This window comes from Sphaeramia orbicularis, chromosome 8 (assembly GCF_902148855.1).
Source record: "Sphaeramia orbicularis chromosome 8, fSphaOr1.1, whole genome shotgun sequence".
NCBI lineage: Eukaryota > Metazoa > Chordata > Actinopteri > Kurtiformes > Apogonidae > Sphaeramia > Sphaeramia orbicularis.
Genome location: NC_043964.1, coordinates 43,121,770 through 43,143,811, shown reverse-complemented (window position 1 = coordinate 43,143,811; position 22,042 = coordinate 43,121,770). Strand labels below are relative to the sequence as shown.

Genomic DNA, 22,042 nt, shown 5'->3' with positions numbered 1-22,042 from the left:
TAAGTCTTCACACACATTTCTCATATGTCTCTTGGATTTTTGCTCAATATCCTAGGAGGAAAAAAGTAATGAGGCTATGCAACACACACACCTACAAACCTTTAGACTCCCACTAGATCTTCTCATCACACAGCTTTAACCCTGCTTCCCTCTGATACCCTCCATATCCTTTTCATTTCACCTTAATAAACCTCTGTTAGACTCCATCGCCTTTTCTTATGACTCTCAGCTCTGTTGCTGATTGACAGTCATTTTTTTTATCGAGCTCCCCTTTGTTATTTCTATCCATCTGGAAGATCAGACAAAATAAACTACATACTGGCTTTACTTGGCAAAACTAAAGGAGTGTTGCAGAGAGCTTTTTCTTCTATCAAACACATCAAAACAAGGGCCTGTAAGGACCGTCACATTCAACTCACTCAGACACTATAATACTAACCTTTTTCAGCACCATGTTAGCTTTTTGAATTGCATGCAGACCAACCCTCTTGTGTAGTAGTGAAAATACAAGTCTTGTGATCTTTGACAGTGTGGTAACAAAATGACAGGTTTTTTATGTTTAATCTTCGGTTGTGAAGGAAACTGTGAGTTGTCTAGATATATCATCAAACGTTACGTGGTGAGTTTGTTTTGTAAAATTTATTTCAGACTGTCTAACATAATCTGCCCTGTTTCAGTGGGTGAACGCATACATTTATCAGATCCATGTTGCCCCTTGGCCCTTTTGGCAGCTGCTGCTTCCTAGATCACCACGGCAACTAACTGCTAGGTCATATTTACCCAGGATGCCATCCTGGGTAGGCGTAGGTGGACCAATCAAACTGCACATGTTCTTCCCTTCCAGTAGCTCATTACTGCCTCGCTAAATCTTTCCCCCTTTGTGTTTGCCTTTTTCTCTGCTGCTCTCATTTCCCTTTTCCCCCACTTTCACTCCTCATGAATGCTGCAAAGCCAGATTACTTACTGAGTTCACTGGAGTGGGAACCTACTGGACATGAAATCACTTTTCCACACCAGCATAGGTATGTTTTAAATCATCTCAACAAAACTCACAACCAATTATAATGGCAAATGGAAATGTGAGGTGGAAATAAGGTGGTCCACTCACTCATCCAATTTCAGCTGAGTCTGAGTTTGAATACAAACTACATAAAAACTCAATGACAGCACAAGAAAAGATACCTTTCAGCATATTCAGTATTGCTGCAGTGTAATTCTATAGTTTGCTGAAGGGTGAAATGCTTCATTATTACGCCATGCCCTCAGTTAAAAATACTTTAACACAGATTTTGACCATAATATTGTCAATGGCAGGATTTTGACACTAAGTGTAACCTCTAAGGAGGGTTTACAGTGACTAGACTATTAGTAAATGGTGTGCATCTATACATTGTTTTTCTACTGTCCGAGTACTCACAGCACCTTCTAACTGAAACTACGCACATTAATTTGTTCATACAAACTAAAAAAAAAACAATCAAACTATTAGAAATGCAATCAATACATACTTCTCACATTGTGTCTCTGGGTGCACAATGCCAATACTGAAATACAACCAACACTTTAGTGGCAGGAGACGGGCCTGTCTTGCACAGCAGGGTTCCCTTTGCTGCTAATAATTTATCCCCCACGAGGATTAAACAAACCCTCATTCTTCACATTCCACAGCATTCCCCTCTCCCTCCATCTCCACAAAGCCCCAATCATTACCATAACCCCCTATTATCGACCTCATTTAACCTTGTACAGACTCAGCAGCTCCTCCTTACAGTCAATCAGTGAATCATTCACATTCATACATGTCATCTACCCAAATTATTCAATAACAGAGGGTCAAAAACGGCGGAAGTCCACTACAGTTTCTATTCCTAATTGGAAGGCAGAAATGTAAAACAATATACTAGACTTTAAAAATAAGTCATTCTGGGTTAACGGGTTTAAACATGACAAAGAATGTCATGGCCCTAATTGATAAGGGAAGAAACTGTCACCTTGAGGCTCCAGACAGTACCAGTAATTTCCTTTTTACCAGTTTTAATGAGCCTGATTGTGAGGGTGGAGCTGAATTTCCAGGCAGGAAACTCCAAACCACAATCACCAGACACATTCTCCACATCCACAGCTGAAACCAAACCTTAGTATAAAAAAACATTTCGAGTACAATGATCGTGATTATGTCCATTTATTGTCAATGGTCCTCACCAATGTGGGTCCAGTTCAATGCAACTTGAAGCAAACTCAGACCCACAAATTGTACTCCTAATTGTTGCAAATTGATGTTTTAATGTAATGTCTGTGCATGTGGTCATTGAGCTGTCAAACATTCCATGATTAAGATCATACTTATTCTCATTAATCTCATTCTTGGCAAAGATAACTTAAAGGAAACTCTGACAGCCTTTAACCCCTCCTAAGCAGATTTGAGAATTATTTACATGTAGGGAAACTCCCAAAGCCCCTTCATGTGTAACACACCATCTTTACATAGTATTTCTGTAAACTTTCTGATTTGTTTAAGTCAGAGCTCTTTTGCTTTACAAATTGGCTCAAAAACATGATTTTTAACTCTCTGGTGTCTTTACAACTGGATGTAACACATTTTTTTCCAAGCTGCTACTCAAGTTCTCACAATTTACTTCATAAAAGAGGTCGTAAAACGCAACTGAACACAGTGAAAATTCTAGCACCATGGCAACCACTTCAAACACATAAGAAGTCCTGACTGATAGCCAGCGAGTTGAAACTGCTCTTGAATGTTGGGAAGGACACCCACAAATATACACACACTTCTGCATAAAGAACAGAATATGGTGAGTGTTTTAGTGTAAAAGTAGTATGAAAATGGTATCCTGCTTACTCATAAAGGCCTAGAGCACAGGCAGGACAGAATCCAGAGCTGCTTAAAACCTGAGGCACAAAGCTCTAAGTGTGTGTGTGTGTGTGTGTGTGTGTGTGTGTGTGTGTGTGTGTGTGTGTGTGTGTAAGTAAGTGAGACAGAGCTCATTCACATTCCCAGACAGTGGAAGTAGCAAACAGACGCTGAGATCTGGGAAGTGTTCTGGTCTGTGGGTACCTGCAGTGTGTAACTGTCACTTTGAAGCTTACAGACAATTATGATAAGCCACAACTTTAACACATTAAGTAGTGGGCTGAGGGCAAATAAATATACTTAGATTAATAAAAAGCATCCTCCAGGGTAAAGAACCAATAAATCTTCCAGTAAGGTAGCATTAACACTATACTTTATCTGCAGTTTAGATGAGAAGAAGGCATTCTAAGGCCAAAATATGAGGATTCTGAATGAATTAAACTGAAGCTATCATCTTTTTTAACCAACTGTATAAGTTGTACAGGTTTCTGGAACCCTTGCCAGACCTACAGCAGTTTGTAACAAACACTCAAACCTGCAGGAGTTGTAATCAGACAATAAAATGTCAGAATGTGAAAATACACATCTTCCTTCCATATCAATAGACCAAATATTTAATGACATTGTATCACAGTGCTGTGGAAAAGGTGTTGAGCCACGAAGCAGACCAGGCGAGTCTCATCCTATGAAACCCCAACTGGCCTCAAATAAATGTTATTAGCTAAATATCTGCATCAAAGATAATATTTTCAACAGGTCACAAAAGTTGGTAGAATCCTTGTTTAGTCTCAGACCACTGCAAGGAGGTGAAAAAGGTAATTGTGGATGTTTTGCTCCATAACTTCACAAAACTATCAAGCACTGCTGCCTTAGGTGTCAACAGTTAAAGCAGTAGTTGATAAAAATCAGAAAAAGAAAATAAAAGGCTGCAATTAAAAATATACACTTTAACAGAACTGCCATGTTGTTTTTATGATGAGACGTATTTGAGGTTCTTTACAGAGACTGATCACTACAGCTGTCGATCCCCCATTTTTATTTTTCTCTCTCTGAAAATATCTGTGATTGGCTAAACTCTTCCATCATCTGGCAAATATTCTAAAGCCTCCAAACAGAGCCAAGAAAAATTCATTATTCGTGAAAGTATCTTTCAGATTCACAAACAGCATATGTTTCTATCCGAACTGTGTCACAAGTTTAAACCACAAAATGACTAAACAGTCCAACTGTATTATTCACTGTAAAGCTGTTGTACCAGCTGCCAGATCGGCATTCACAGGCATTCATGAGCAGAAAGGCAGATAGCCCCACAGAGCTGACTGGCCATTTGCTTGGACTAAACTGTATGCATTTGTGTGTTGGAATCTGAATGCCCCTGGTCTCCCTCCCTACCAGGACTGGGGCCTCTGGGTGTGGTCCAGGCGTTGTTTTTAACAAGCTGTTGGTTCAGTGGAGCTGATGTTAGTGGGTAATCTGGGGCAGGTATGGGGGGCAGACAGTATGTTGATAATGGTCCATATTATCATTAACTTAACATCAAGCAGTTTCAGTTGTCTGGACAGTACAATGTCCAAGAGGCCACGGACATTCAGGCATCATTTTCACACCACTGATGGACTATCCCAAGATTTTCCACTGTGAGTCTGGCGCATTCTCCTGTACCACAGACAGAGAAGGATGTGATGGGAAGAGACCTGATAGGAGAATGAAGACGGAGATAGCGGACAGCTCAGAGTGGCACATGAGTCATGGTGTAAATTGGAGAGACAGAACAGAAATAAAAGCTCTGCAGCTGTAAATGATGTCATGTCACCCACTGATATACTTGGAAAAGAAATACTGTTTTAGAGCTGTAGATTCAGTTTTGGGAAAGTGATGAGAGCTGGCAGCTGAGATCAGAGACAGAAATAGATTGCCATCATGGATTGGTGAATGTTCTCGCTCTCACGGAAATGACAGCAGTATGTGAAAGCCCACCTGGGTGAGGAAGAGTGAGATCTGACACACAAAACACACAGGCAGACAGGATTCTATTCATTCACACCTCGAGCATCCTCTGGGAAAAACTCTGCATGGTAATCGCCCTCCTATCCTCCATCCTCTATCTATTCTTCCTTCTGTTACACATCTGAAGGATGGAGAAAATATTTGTTTGTGTTTGCTTGAATGCATCAGTAAATACAAATAAGCACAGCAAATCTCTACAGCTGTTGCCTTCTCTGTCTTTCTTAATTACATGTTGTCATAATTGTGGTTTTTCACACTTGGGGCCACTTAAAACTGCACATGGACAGACAAAGACCGGAGACAATATTCGACAAATGATACACAAAATTAACTATAGGCCTCAAAAGCTTAAAACCTGTAAAATGACCTATTAGGTCATACCCTGGATCCATCTGCTTTTGTTTAACTGGGTAGTGTTTACATTTCACACATTTAATTGCTAACTTTGGTCAGAGCAAAAGGATTTCATTAGCTGTTAAAAGATGTAATAGAAGTGTGTCATGCTGAAGCGTGAGTCTCTTCCTGTAGGCTTGTTTTTGTCTTGTAAGACTTGTGTTGTGCTGTCTGAGCTCCACTCTACAGAGGGCATTCACACAGGCTTTCACAGTGTCTCCTTTTTCAAGTTCCACACAGCACATTTTTCAAATGCTTCTAACACAAGGGTGAAATGAGAAATGTCTGGGAGGCAAAACTGGAGATCCCGACAGATAGACAGAGCAACAGAGATAGAGAGAAGGGGAAGTGTTCGAACCACAGACCCAGGTCCCATACGTTTTTCATGGAGAGGTGTGACGCTGGTGTGGTAGACATACTTGGGTTAATGGGGAGACTCTTTGAAATCGAATATGTCTATTCCACAGAATTTACTGTCAATAGCCCTGAAGACGTGTGCCAGCTATATGGCAGCAGAGCAAGGACAAGGCATATGAGCACTTATGTAGCAGCGGTAATCCATGGATCAACTTCCCAGTCAGGAATTGGTGAGTGTGAATTTAAAACCTAGCGAGGGTTGAAATGAGTCACTTTAATGTCAACCATTGGCAGAGTGAATTTCATGTAGTACCTGTACTGTAAATATGTACCGTATAGTGGAAGAGAGTAATACAAACAAAATGAAGCACTTCATGGACAAGAAACACACACGGCAACAGTGATGAAGTATGAACCTTTTAGTTTGAGCACAGTGATAATGCAGTAACATCAAAACAGCAAACACAGACTTATGAACTATATACCTGATCAAACCCACTAGTATACTACAGTAAAATATATTTTTAAAAACATTTTATGCCCTTTACCTATGATCTACTGGCCTTATAGTTTTGCACTTTCAGTTTTCTGTATGTGCATTTTGTTGTACATGTACATTTTGTTAGTCTCATATCATAATTGCCTAAGTCATATCTTTGGCCAAATTGTGATAGAGGCAATATATAGGCTCTATTTCCCCCATAGGCAATTATGCTATGAGGCTAACGATATGGCAAAACTGACAATAAAGCTAACTTTGACTAAACTTTGTTGTGTAGATACCAAACTTCCTGGGGGAACATTATCTTTGTTGATCATAGTTTGTAAACTTTTCAAATAGTAACCTAAAACTGTACCACCAGGTACCTCTAAAATTGTTAGTAGGAACTAGTGCTAGCAGATAAGGTAAGATAAGACTTTACTGATCCCACCGTGTGTAAATTGCAGTATTTACAGCAGCAAAAACACAGAAAACAAAGTGTAGAAGACTAGCAGAAGATTTTAAGAGTAAAACAGGAAATATAAAAGTATCTGCTATTTAAATTAAATAAACATACAAATTTTAAATATAATTGGAGATGATGATATGAATAAACTGATATGATATGGATTAATCCTACTCTGTTATTGTATTATTGCTGTGAAAATGTATCAACCTAAATCTAAGTTGTTGCAAAAAAATGTATCCAAGTTATCCATTAACAAGTTACGAACAGCATCTTAAATCATTTGTGATCTGCATGTCCGGCTTTGTGGGCCCAGTATAAATACTTTCATTCATTAAATCATGTATTTTGTCAGTCTGCCTCAGGGCAGTTATGGCTACAAATGTAGTTTACCACCACCAGAGTGTGAATCTGAGAGTGAATGAATAATAGATTAATAATGTAACGCGCTTTGGGTACCTTGAAAAGCGCTATAGAAATCTAATCCATTATTATTATCATTTGAGATGAAACTGCATTGTTCAGTTTCTGAGAAGGTAAAGAGTTAAAGTGCATGTTTTCTTGAATCAGGACCTCAGCATCTGCTTGTGTTCACCATACTAAAGAAACATTTTTTACAACATGACTACAGACTGTTTTTCTTCTCTCTTTTTATTATCTCTTTAAATCATCTTTGGAAATTCAAGTGCTCCTGCGAAACAGTGAAACATTATGAACATCTTCCAGATCTTCTGCTACTGCTCCAAGTGATCATGTGCATTTATTCTTCACATCAACAAGGATTACCTGTGAAGGTGCTCAGTACATAATAGTACAATTGATGAGAAATGCAGACAAGCTACTTTAAAGTGTGAGAGCTCCACATTTTTGTTTTAGCTCACACAGTATCACAACTAAACAACAACATGCTTCCAGTGAGGATAAATTTAGTCTCGTCCTGTTGGGTGTTGCCTTTGGGCCAATGAGAGAGAAGAGAAAGCAGTTGTGGGAGATATGGCAGAAAGTATTTGGCAATGTAATCGATTGCAGATGGCAGCCGTCGGGAGGCTTGTTTGGTCCACAGTGGTCCTTTGTGGTGGCTAGGCCTGCCATAATCCAACAGGACAAGGCTGCTTTCGTATGTGTGTGTTTATGCTGGCACCTCTAATATCACAGTGCTAAGCTCTGCAGTCTCAAAGGAATCCAGACACACAGGAAAGCAGGGGTTCGGTCACAAAGGGGAAACTATATTAGTGTGTTTCAAGAGTATGACTGAGTCTGAGACTGAGTCTAATTGAATTGCTGAAAAAATAAATAAAAAATACAATAAATCTGTAAATCTGATGACAATTAAACGTAAAATAGTAGATGAATAAGAGGTGAAGCTGAACACATAGAGGTAAAAACAACATAAAAAGACTAAAGTAAAAGCTTCTGTGACTTGCATTCTTGGACAAAAGCCCACTCTTTGACTATGTTGACTTTACTCATTAATAGATATGCAGATGTCACCAGTGGGTTATTAAAGTGAGTGACAGAGTGGAACAAGCACCCTTTCAGTTCAACATACAGGCAGCTAGCTGCTTTTCTTCCTGTGGGTTTTAAGGTTATGAGTGTCAGTCAGAGGGCAGTGAGAGCATCAGTCAGGTAACTCTATCTGTTGTTCTAAGGCTGCTGGTATCAATGCTATGCGTCTCTCATGACAACACTATCCAGGAACCAGGGCAGAACATGACAGCAGCTTGGCAGTAAATCATCTCCCCACATTCTCTGTCAGTCTCTCATATTCAGCTACTCACAGACACAACTACAACTAAAAGGTCAGGACCTAGCTTCATGGTTGACAACAGCAGATCGCAACAAATCATAACATGAAAGGACATGGAACAAGCATAAATTTAAGGTAGGGATGTGCAGATATACCAGCCAAGAATCAGCTCTGTTGACTGACATTGACTACTGGAAAATAAGATGACGTTCACTGATGATGTATTCAAAGATTATGTGATGAATGCCTGAAAGACTTGAAAACAATAGGATTTTTTTTAAATAAAGAGGATTCCTTTTTTCATGTGAAAGGGTGAATAAACAGTGTTTGTCCAGACGTGTTTTGACCAAATAAATGTAGAAATGTAGAAAAAAAGTGATCTTGATCAAACTGTCACCTTAGGCAATAACAGTAGATTTGGATGAAGCACATGTGACTGTGTCACGTTTCACATAAGTTTTATGTTTACAACATTTAAACAGGTAATATACATATAGGTTAAATACCCTGTAGATCTTGACTGACTACACTGATGTGTGAAATTAAAAAAACAAACAAAAAAAACCTCTAACCCTAACCCTAACAGCTTGATGGTTCAGCGATGACACAGGTCAGTACCTAAGAAATTGCTACTGTTCCATATTTCAACCCCAACTTAACCTACAACAAAACAATGACCTGAAACACATACGGAAGCATGCAGTATTTCCAAACATTTGACAAACACTGCATCAAATAAATGAATGAATGAATGAATGTCCAGAAAATAGCAATGGCATTAGCGTTAAAGTGAAAGCTATAACATGTTACATTTCAATATCAAAATGCTGTGGGCCTACGTTACATATTTTGTTTGTTATGTAATTACATTAACTCAAATTTTTCCATCAATGTTCAAAATGAAAAATCCATATGTTTATTAAATGTAACAGCCCATTTGTTGTGGAATATTCCCAAAGTGTGAAACCATGTCACTAAGCATAATGTGAATGAAGTTTTGATGTATTATCTCATCTCTATCTGTGTACAGACTCCAATGACCTCACACTACTTCAGGACATCTGCTACTACATCTTCTACTATTGTTTTGATTGAGAGCCCCAAGCAGCAGACATACTGTGCATTTAAACAGATTATCTTATATAATAGTGGAATGCACATCACCTGTGGGCCTGCTTAGCTGGATACTCCAGAGGTTTATCTGTGAGCTGAATAAGTACATAATTCTAAAGAACGGATATTAAAATGACAGGTAGCTGAAATACAATAACACTGAATCCTCTCAACATGCATCACCCATACTTACTGTGCAACTTCAGCCAAGCCTATGACATTCAACAATGTGCAATAGCTAAAAAATGTGTCAACTGGGACTAAAAAACATAAAAAATTAAAACAAAATTCAGGTCTCTTTCCATAAAACCTTTAAATGCTTCACAACGGACACACAACAGCTTTCCTAATCATTGGCTTGTCCTGGTTCTGTAGGAAAAGTTGTCTTCATGTGAGCATATGTAGAGGAACATGACCATAATTTAGAACTGATCTATGGTCCGACAACAGAAATATGAATTTATCCTGTATGAACTCCACAGCTGTCAGCCATTAATGACACATCTGTCCATGTGTGTCTCTGTGTGTAAGACAGTGTGTGTTACAGTACACTAACACCAGTATGCTTTTAAACAGGCTTCCCATTTGTCTGAAAGTCATGTCTTGAATATGCACTGAATGTAGACCGGCTTTTTGAAGACCACAAAAAAGTCCCTGACACACAAACACACACACACACACACACACACACACACACACACACACACACACACACACACACTGACTCTCCACACCTGTCTTGTCACTCAGGCCCTGGGTGTGCCCTTCAACCACCACTCCTCTCCAGCCCTCGCTGCCCCAATAAGAGGCCTCATTTCCCAGGGAAGAGCTCTGTAGCTCCGGGCCTCCCCGTCTGCACCCACACACACAGCACCCAGGTCCCAGCCCCCTTCAGACTGCACAAAGCCCCTATTGTGAGACACAATGCTGGCCACCCCCTCTGCCTTTCCCCTGTACCCTCTGCTCTGTTTCCCCCATAACTCTGTCCCTTCTGCCCCCTCTTCCTTTTGCCTGACTACGTCTGTCTCTGCTCCTTGGTCAAGTTTTGGCTTCTTCCTCTTTGTCTTCATTCTGAAATATCCACTACCTATCCTATTGATTATGTATATAAGAGTGTTGCATCTTCCATTTTCAATCCTATCTTAGTGTTTCCCTCTCTTCAACATTAGGCCTTTAACATTCCCTCCTTTCTACCCTGTCTCTCTCAACATGGCCCTCCCTTAAGTTTGTTCCAACACATTTTCCTCCCCACTGACTGTTGTGTTGCCTCATATACTGCCTATCTTCCTCTGTGCTGTATAGAGGTGGGGATATATAGAGCTATGTGGGGAAGTCACCTTAAAACATTGTAAGCTCCTCGTAGATCTTTGAGCTGCAGTACAGTACAGCTGCTGTCTGAGTCTGCCTGTTCTATCCCACTGAGGACATGAGACACTGTCCTCCGCAATGACAAGAGAATGAAAATGAATATTTGCTAAACTGACAAAAAATGTACATGCACAGGCATGGGGAAATCTGGATATGTGTCAGGAACCTTATGGAAATCAGAGAAAATGGGGACATAACATTGCTAGTTAAACAGAGGCCTAACCATGGCAACACAGTCTGCATCTTGACGTGGAGGAGTGATGAGAAGGTGGACATTCCACACACTTGTCCTCCTGTGTTTCCTGATCAAAAGAGGAGAAGGAAGCAACAAGGCAAATAGAGCCACCACAAAGCTTCCCACAGAGCTGCGGTTGTATTTTTCATGTTAAGTGAAAGGCAACTAAAATGCTTTCAAGGATGTGGGGATTTTTCCTTTTCCAGCGTCTTCCAAGCCAGAACATTTTGGTTGAAAGCAAAAAACAAAAGAAGAAGGCTGAACAAACTACTAAGTAGAGAAAATGGTGGAAATGACAGAGGCCAGCTGCTCTACTCAAAGAGAGCAATTACAAAACAGTAGGAGATCCTAAATAGATTGGGACGACTGTGAGGCATCAAAAGACACCCCTTTTCTCTCCTTTGAAAAAACACATACTCAACAACGTGAAGGAGACACACTCATCAACATTCACAGAAGTCCATCTTTGGTACCAGTTAAAATACTGTCACTCACCAAGTGACACCTCTATTTGGGACCTCAGGGTAAGTTATTTTAGTGCCATGCATACATGCAGGTATCCATGGTGACATACTGCTGCTCACTGGGGCACTGCAGTGGGGAATGGGCTGCTCTGATGACTGTGACAACTTGACGATGACTCAGCTTGAAGAATTTAGCACAGTATGGTATGGAATTGAAACAACAATCTGATGACCTCATTCCAGTGGCTGCTTTACTCCACCCCTTTTGTGAGAGGCAGCCGACTGAAAGAATGAACACCACTCACTGGGAAAAGGGGGTCAGACACAAGAATGGTGGCACACCAAGAGGTGTCCCATATCGAGACAAACATCTCACATAGTGATAATAGGATGGGATGAGGGTATGTGTCATTCTATGCATGTTTGTGTTTTAAAGCTGAGGCACAAGAGAGTTTAGATGACATTTGTGCCATGTAGTAGAATTTGTGGTTTTACAAGAATAATTAACTAATCAGAATAATCAAGATAATCAAACAATAACTGATAAAAATAAACTTTATTTGGATCTTTCGTCTTTACTTTGAGCCTGGTGCTGGTCAAAGTCTCATCTGTGTGGGGTGATCCAGCAAAAAGCGAAAGAACAGCCCGACAGCATCTAATGACAGGGAGCGTCCAGCAGATCAGTCAGACACACAAACCCTGGAGCTTTGCAGCTGCTCCAGTGAATATCATCCAGACAAACTGGACAGCAAGAAACTGGAAATCATTCTCCAAAAAGAATCAAATATTTTACAGTTGAAAGACCTTTCAACAGAAACAAAAGCGACTAACTAATGTTGTTCCACGGTTTGACAGCGATGGCTTACAGCATTGAGGCTAAGGCTGTCTAAACACTGATAGTCTCTGATAAAGGTTCTGCTTATCACAGCAGTTCTTCTACATCACAGAATCAAAAACAATTTGTCAGTATCAAAAGTGGGTCACAGTTCTGCGTCTTGTGGGTCTTTATTTTGTAAACATGTTCAGATTTGAAGGACACACACAGGGAGGAAGAGATCAGATATTTACTTATGTGGACAATTTCCCTACTTTTACATTTATTCCCCAGAATTACAAAGTGAAACTCCTAGCCAGCTTAAGCCAAGTTTTTAAAAAAAATTAAACAGACTGAGTTAGTCATTATGCATGGAGGATAAAGACTGCTTTGCAGTGCAGAAGGTCTGTTTAATGACAACCTGTAGACTGATGCTCGATAAGCCAGCTCTATACTATCTTTACCTCCTCATCTGTCTCCTTTCACTGTTCTCTCTCTTACTCCATCTGCAAATCCTTTAGTGACAGGGCATCAGCAACTGTAGGAATGCCTCTCACCACCTGTACTGTTAGGAGCTTAGAGATATTACCCTCACCTCATTTAGCAAGAAACACAGTGAGAGCCTATCTCTATCTCTATTGGCAATATATGCTGACATGTGGAATTAAACAGAGACTACAGGACAGAGCCAGAATGTTGTACCACATGCCAATAACATATTTAATCCTACTATACAATGCACGTTCTGTGTCCGTCCATCCGATCGATGTCTGATCGATGTTGCAGCACAGGAGGGCATTTGTATGGATTTTCCTCCGCCTTCCCAGGCCCGATCGCCGCTAAACTCACCAAATGAATAGAAACATGACCTGACTATCTACTAGGCACAATTTTATGTCCGTATTCAAATGTTGTGAGGTATGCTGGGCGATTTTAACAGGGTCCCAGCTCACCACAGACCGGGTCCCAGCTAACCTTGGAATGGGTCCCAGCTCACCTCGGACCGGGTCCGAGCTCACCACAGACAGGGTCCCAGCTCACCACAGACTGGGTCCCAGCTCACCTCGGACCGGGTCCCAGCTCACCATAGACAGGGTCCCAGCTCACCACAGACTGGGTCCCAGCTCACCTTGGACCAGGTCCCAGCTCACCTCAAACCGGGTCCCAGCTCAACTTGAACTCACCACAGACCTTCACAGGCCCGATCACTGCCAAAGTCACCAAATGAATAGAAACATTACCTGACTATCTACTAGGCACAATTTTATGCCCGTATTCAAATGTTGTGAGGTATGCTGGGCGATTTTAGCCTCTCATGCTATCGTACAATGGCACCACGGGTACAATGTCACTAGTATCCTTAACACAAGAATCCTAAGTGCTGATGATGGTGCTGAGGTACCTACTGCCATACAATCACTTTCATACAACATGACTAAATGATACACGTAAAAAACTACCAGACTGTTCATATTCTATTTGACCTCAGGTATAATCTGTGATGTCACATCCTCTCTGACCTTGTGACCTTTAACACACTTTGCACAATTTCTTTGCTTTCTAATCTCCTTGACTATGCAGGCAAGCCCCATGCATCCTGCAACTGAGCTAAATTGCCTGCCAGGAGAGACCAGCATGCAAACACACTTACATAAAAACAACCAGGCCAGAGTGTTCAAACAACTGTTTATATCTCACTGTGACGATGACGACTGAATGATGCCTCTGATGCTGACAGACGGAAACAACAGTGTGTCTTACCCTGAAGCATGCAGCGGTAGGCTGACTCAGAGATAGCATAGATGTGTGGAGGCATCTCGTGCCTCTTCTTCCCCCTGTACATCTCAATGATGTTCTCTGAATAGATGGGTAGGTTCTTGTAGGGGTTGATGACCACACAGAATAGGCCAGAGTACGTCTGTCAGTAAAGACAAAAAACAGACAAACATTGGAAATCAACAAAGACGCATCAAATTGTGACTACTTTTCAAATCCCAAATAAGTGCAGGAAAGTTTAGTATTTTCAAGAACATTAAATCATTTAAACCTGCGCTGTATCAGGACAGTGACACCTACCACTACTTTCTTTTTTAGGAGTTTACATCATTGTAACACATAAGCAATATAGTTCCAGACACAAGGGAGACTGATTGAACCAGACAATGAAAACTGAACAAAAAACAGATGATTGTTTCCTATGAAACAGTGAAAGGTGCTTTTAAGAGTAAGACACAATGTGTAATTTCTGCCACTTGAGGTCTCACAATAAAAAAAATAACAAAAAAAAAATGCAGTAGTAGGTAGCACTGTAAAGTACAAATATTCAAATCACTGGAGACAGTGTATCTGACGTGATTCATGCTTACTGCTTACATATTTACTGACAAGGTAATGAATTAAAACTATGCATTAAAATGACGCATTCATGTCATGTCATTTAATTGTAAAGAAATTACAGCAAATAGTAATGTTAGACATGTTAGTAAAGGGGGTGATGTTATGGACAGACAATCAAATGAAATGGACCTATATATGATTTATTTATTGGAATAGTGCATAATGATTAAAATCACTATTAGAATAATACAATATGCTTATATGTTAAAGTGGAAATTGCTTTTTCAGTTATTGTCCATAAGCAGGTAACAAAAACACATTACCAGTAACAACACATTAATATAAATTACCCAACAGGCTAATTAATGGAAGTATTTGATATAATTAAAGTACATTGTCAACAAAATACACAGTATAACATAGTCATTTTTACATATCTTATTGTAAAAATATTCATTATACTTCTGAAATACTAATTATACCTGTAATTATACCACCCTAAGATTTCTGATATGAAACATTTTAAACAATAATGAAAATTATATACAGAATTCCAAAAAATAGCTTGCAAATGTTTAGCCTACTTTCTGACATGTGGTGTTACATTTGGCTGTGTAATTAGCCTGGAGATCTCTCCCTAGAGAGTGTGTGGTATGAACAGTCCTCAGCTATGCTGTAGGCTGAATCCACCAGGCAGCAAGGCAGCCAAGAATGAATGTGAGGCCCTGCTTGGGCTACTGCTCTTTCTCCTTCTGCAGATGCTATAGGGGCTTTGCATTCCTCCTATAGACAACACAGAGGACAAGGTAACTGCTAATTAACACCAGTATATGACTTTCTTCACTGTCTTCTTCCTATCTAACAGCACATTTGTTTAGTAATATATTTATCAAAATTGCCCAAGATGAGTCATACAATCAATCAGATGTAGACCTTCACCAGTTAAACAGATACAGTACACATATCTCATACAAACACAACTATGACTGATGTTAAAAGCTGCCAGCCCTGGCTGGAGGCCCCAGGATCAGAGGCAGCTGGCTTTACTTCAAGGTCAGAGACGGACGTGTTTGTTTGTTCTGTCTCCTTTTTAGACTATACATACAATCTGCAGTGATACTCAAGACAAAATAAGATAAAAGGAAAAATGAGCACAAGGAAAATGCCCTCTGAAAACTGTGCTAAAATACCATAATGCCGATCACACCAAAGATGTAATATGTCTGGAAATCATGTTTTATAATGTTCAATCCATATCGCAGTATCGAACATCATGTCATCAGCTTCATAATTAAAAACACATTCAAGGCCAAATGAGAGGCACCATGACATGAGTGACTCAGCAGCTGTAGGTTGATGAAGTTGCCCCAGAGAGCAGACAGCATACTGTAGCCATTATGTAACAGCTCTGTCTGAATCCTAAGTCAGCACTGATGCTGCTTGGTACTGCTGATACAGAAAAAACAAATGGCAAAAAAGTGGGGAAAGAGAAAGAGTCAGTCAGAACTGAGGAGTAGAGCAGTGATCTGAGTGACAGGTCCCACAGGTCCAATCCAGCTGAAAAGTCTAACAAACACTGAACCGTGTTCTCAGCCATCCTGTAAATTGCTCCTCACCTGAGGGGAGGGGAGCTGAGAGAGACGAGGAGAGCCAGCTGAAATTGTAACTCTCCACTCTTCTTTTCAAAGCTAATGAAAAATTCATTTCTCCTTATCTGCTTCATCTGAATACTGGAGATGCTATAAATAGGGGGTCTGTTCTGTTCTCTTTGGTTGCAGCAGCTGATGAGGTTCGACAGGTAGTGCGCTAGGGTCGTAAAGGGCAACATAGACTTTCCCATGCCACTAACAGGGCTTGTAACTTACTGCATCTTGCATATTTCATTTGGTTACAACAAGAAGTCAATTAAATTTGGACTTACGAGTCAATATTCACCCCCTTTTTTTTTTTTAATTATCACTGTTGTACATTCAATTTATTTTAAAAAATGTATCTAAGAAACTAAATACATTTTTTACAATGCATCACTTTGGCTCCTATGCTGTCTGAGCAACTCTACTTTCTGCCTCACAATCTCAGTACAAGTCAATTTCAGTACAAATTCAGTTTTATTTTGACATTATGTACTTTATATTATGGGAGACTGTTTGCTTATTTTTCTATTGTATAAATTGGGCTGAGAGTTCCTTGCATTTCCAAGATTCTCTTTTAATTAAACATATGCTTAAGGAGAGTTCAACTAACTGTTGTGTGTCTGTTGAGAAATTGGTTTTATTCTAAATTTTGACCCTAAAATTTTAATTTTATTGCAAATATAAAGTTTTCATTCTCTTTGATATGTAGTAATGAGTATTGCTACAGTATCTGTCCCACAAAATCATGGTGATTCTAGTTAAAATACCATAAGACACTTCATAAGCTGGCTACTCTTGGAGAAGAACAGATGATGAAATACTGCATTAGTTTCACTTGTGACTCTGACGAAGCCTTTTTTTTTTTTAGATATACTGCAGTTAACACCATCATAGAAGTTATTGTGGCAATCCTGCAGTACTACACGTCTCAGGTTAAGAGACATTTACTACCTCTATAGCCAACTAGCAGACCACAGGACTAACTCAATACTGTCAGCCAAGCCACCATGCTCAGTCCAGGAAAGAGAAGGTGATATTTCCACTGTGTAATAAGATCCAGGGGAGGGGATGTCGTGGCCTAGTAACAGCTGAGCAACAGAGGCAACAGCAGACACAACAGCCGACCCCATCTGCCATCTCTGATCAGTCAGGCAGTGTGCCTGCGTGGAAAGGCCGTTCTGTTCTGCAGAGGCTAGTCAGGGTGCTCTGGGTGCAGAGGGAACCTCAATGCCATTGATCTGTGAGAACAGGAGACCTTGACCAGTCACCCACCCCCTGGCAGCACTGTACTCTGCTGTTTTCATAACAAAACTAACAAAAACTTCAGACTTGGCTTGTGAAATATGATCAATACACTGTGGTGCACGGTATCAGATCACAATGACAGCAGGACACCTTCTACGATTCTACTGTTCTAATGGGATGACACCTCGTGCTCTGTAAATTTTAAACGAGGATGACCAGTGGCTTAAAACATGAACTGCAGTACATTAAGAATGCAGTATGCAGCATTATCAGAGGTATTTAGTAAAAAAAAAAAAAATTAAATTAAAAAAAAAAAAACATTTTGTAGCAATAGGGAGTTCATGCTTCTGTTCAAAATCAGTTGTGTGAAGTGCAAACAGAACGTCAAAAAATCCAGTCATAAAATGCACCAAGTTACATCAGACCTTAATGTCCTGCAGAAAGACAAAGCACATGTGACTTTAATTTGAACAAAAATCAGCAGAAGGAGCAGTATTTCAGACTTCAAAGAAAATAACTCTCTGAAATACAGGGATATGAGACTGAGCATGACAGTGCATTTTTGTTTTAACTTTCCTGTGCAGCTTTACCTGCAGCAACTACATTGTTGGAAAAAAAAGTTGAGAGTAGAACAAGAGGACAAGTTTGGCTTGCATACATCTAAGCATTTGAATCATAGAAATGAACAAAGCACACTAAAAAGCAATGGATAAAGAAAAGTGCACAAGTGAGCCAGGAGAGAGGGAGGGTGGGAAAAGGAGAAGTGGTGGAGATAGAACGGACATTGAGCAGCAGCAGAGCTGAAGTGGGCGGCAGGAGACAGACAGACGGACGATCTTTTTGCCATGGAAGAATGCTGAGGCTTTCTGACAGCTGAGGCTTATCTAACGACACAAAGGCCCGCTTGTAGCCCTGCTAGTGTGTCGTAGTCCAGTGTGTAGTACTGTGGTTTGTGACTCACCACCTAACACATAGAAAGCTGCTACAATTAATGAGTTGGCCTAAAAGGCTGAGTGACTTCACACAGATAGAGACATCAGATGGGCAAAGGGCCATAGAAAGTGCCAGCGTACTGTGAGTTACAAGAATCCTGTGCAAACATCTGGCCAAAAAATGCAGAGGTAGCCTTAAGCTTTTAGTTGCCATATTTGAGTGTTAACTATTGCATGCAAATTTTAAAAATGTTCCTTTGAAAGATTTGCACAAACCATGTGGCTTCACCTTCTACCATACTGTTACAGAGTATGTTATGTTCAGATTTGGAGGTCTTCCCAGCCACCTCAGCTAAGAACACAGCCTGGGGAAGGCATTATAATATGTCTGCAGTAGATATGGCAGAGCTCTGGGGGGTTAGTCAAATATACTGCGAAAAGTTCAGAACATAGGGGGTTTCTTCTTCTAAAAGCAAGTTGAACAGGAAAAAAATTCTTCCTGATAGAAAACCAACACAGCCAGACACATGTTTTCAATTTCGTTTAGCCAAGAGGCAAATTAACAAGCTCCAAAGCCAATTCTGAACCACAAAAAACTAGAAACCATGACACTATGGTATGAAAGAGAAAATGAAGGGGAACTGTGGAGGGAACTCAGCTGTCAATTCAAAGCATGTAGGCCATTTCTTGGGTTTTTGTTCCAATTTAGAACTGACTTTCACATTCACTAAACATGACAAGACTCACTTAACTGAAGGTCCCACTTACCTTTCGACTTTCTGCCATTTCTGAGCCATATTCTGTTCACATGTTAAGTCACACATTAACATTTACGGTGGACCACACTTCAGATGAGAATCTGTGGTGATTGTTTCATAAATTCTAAGTGCAACAGTCCCCTGTGCAGGCCCTGAATCAGAAACTCTCAGGTGATCACCAACCCATATTCTATTCCTGGAAAACATGTCACTAAATGGGTCATGATCGCAAGTAGAACATCTCAGAGCATCTGTACTGAAATTGGATTACAGGGAGGACAGTAGCAAGGCAGACATGCAGACAACTATAAATAAGTCTGATGAATTAAGATGTGTTCAATGAATATGAAAAGCTCACACAAAAAGCTCAATGAAGGAGACAGAAGCAAATAACTGGTAATAGATAATAAATGGAAAAAAAAATTATTTGGGGAAAATTTTCTTTCAAACATATTTGGCTCCATTTTAATGTGGCTTATAGGTGTTGCATAGGGTTTATATCTGAGGCAAGCTTTTAGAAAATGGCACTGTTGTCATTTTTTCCACTGATTTCCACCTTTAAACAGCATTTCCAAATGAACATAACATCAAGACTCCAAAGCGCAAGCTGAGGGGGCAGAATGATAAAATCCTTGCCTGTTACCCAACATTTTGGCCAAAAGTGTTTAGTCTTACTCAGTGGGACTGCCACAGAGGTCGAGCCAACTCTGTGATCAAATAAGGTTCACCACTAGGAGCGCTGAGCTTGACAAACAAACTGGGATCAGCAGTGTTTATGAAAGAGGTATGACTTTAGCTGAGGTGAGAGCCATGGGGGAAGGTAACAGTCTGTGACCCTGTGGGGGGAAAGTCTGGCAATGGTTAAAAGACTAGAGAGGTCTGTCACTCATACTGTGTACATATGTGTGTGTGGTCACCATTCACTCAGAACAGCAAAAAGCTAAATGCCCTCTATGTCCTCAAAGACCAAAAATTGTTTCACTTTTCACCCTGCAAAGTTCACAGGATACAATGCAAATAATTGAAGAATCTTAGACAGAGGAACATTACCCATGATTATGCAGTAACAACAAACAGAAAATATGATTAACACATGTAGAAATCAGTACTGATTGTCCAACAATATCTGAAATTACTCACATATATGAGTCCAGAGTAGTAGCGGTCCTTCAGGTTGTGCAGGACAGATGCCTCATTCAGACAGGTCAGCTCGGCCATATCTTCCACTTTGCTAAACTTGGGTGGGTTCATCTTCTGGATGTCATCCTTGTTGATCACAACCTTCTTACCATTCTCTGCAAGTTCCACTAACACCTCCTCACCACGCTCCTCCCGGACGCTTGCTGCCTCAAAGCCATGGCGCTCTGAGGGAACCCACACCAGCTTCTTGGCTGTCCAGTCAGCCTGCGTAGCTGGGTTGTACACAACAGCCCGGTCCACAAACAGGTACCGCTCTGGGTCCTCTTGCCCACTCCGATGAGACATCTTACCTGGTGTTTACCAGAGCAACACGGCCACCTGGATCAGACAGGGGTGCAGAAGTTGGTAGACTATAATGCAAACACAATCCACAACTCACATATATTTCAAAACTCCATAACAGCCTTTTACTGTACATACAAACCGAAGACAAATTAAAAGGCAACATAACATGTTTTAATAAAGTGTTGGACCATGACGCCAGCTTCAGGACACTTTGGCTTTAACTATAAAAGCCTCTGAGCTCTACAGGAGGGATGGAAAACCACTGTTCTAAAAGGTTTTCATTTTAGGTTTTGATGATGGACTTAAGAATGCTGTCTGACACATCGATAAAAAAATCTCCCATCCATGTTCAGTGAAGGCCAAGGCATATGATTAACATAATTTTCACACTTGTAAAATACCATTCAGTGATCATTCAAACTCAGTGCATAGGGGCATAATCACACTGGGAGAGCACACTCCCATCATGTTTTCCTTTTATTTGTCACATGTCTGCATCTCCCTCTGTGATCAGTACATATACTCTATAGGGTTTCTCAATAAGTTATGTTTGATTTTTTAACTAATATTTTGTGTACCGAACTAGAGTGTATATCTGTAAATTTCCTTATACACAGTCTAATCACTTTGTAACTGAAAAGTTGTAAATGAAGGACATGAATTAAAGTGAAGAACTAGATAACTCGCATACAATAATAAATATATAATATAGATAGATAGATAGATAGATAGATAGATAGATAGATAGATAGATAGATAGATAGATAGATAGATAGATAGATACTTTATTAATCCCGAGTGAAATTCAAGATAATGTAATAATGTAATATGCTGGTTATCAGTCATAAGACGCATGCTTCTTGATATTAGGAGTACAGAGAATGATTAGTGCTGAAGTTGGAGCCATCTTTAACAGTATTTAGTGTAGTTCTGATAGTCCCTGCATGACTTCTTAGTGAATGGGTCTGTGCCACAGTAATGCGCATACTGCGTAGGCTACACCGAACGGGACGAAAGGACGTCGTGAATGGCACACAGTCACGTCCCCCTTTTTCTTCTAAAACACACTGCAGTATAGAAAATAAACCTCAGTGACACATATCCATGTCGGTAGGACGATATCTGCAACAATCATTTGGATATTTAAGGCGCTTATACAACAGATACCATGACCGTGCATTGGCAAGTCCCCAAAAAGCACAGACCGAATAATGCACAACAGTGGGAGAAAACTTGGTGCTGAAGTCCTCATTAGAAACGTTAGACTACGGTAATAAAACTGCGCAATTGATACACTGTAAACTAGGCAACAGAAATGTGGCATAATGACAAATGAA

General features: G+C 40.2%; 1 protein-coding gene across 3 annotated transcripts in view; it reads right to left on the bottom strand.

Moving 5' to 3' along the window:
• LOC115423566 (myosin-10-like) overlaps positions 1 to 22,042 on the bottom strand; it is a 58,300-nt gene that overhangs the window by 35,485 nt on the left and 773 nt on the right. For 2 of the 3 annotated variants that reach the window (XM_030140423.1, XM_030140424.1), the window contains exons 1-2: positions 20,361 to 20,705; positions 14,076 to 14,232 (exon numbers count right to left, since the gene is read on the bottom strand). In XM_030140423.1, coding sequence (XP_029996283.1) covers positions 14,076 to 14,232; positions 20,361 to 20,705 — 502 coding nt within the window. Of the gene's footprint in view, positions 1 to 14,075; positions 14,233 to 20,360; positions 20,739 to 22,042 lie in introns of those variants that run through there. The other variant, XM_030140421.1, reaches the window with a different exon arrangement.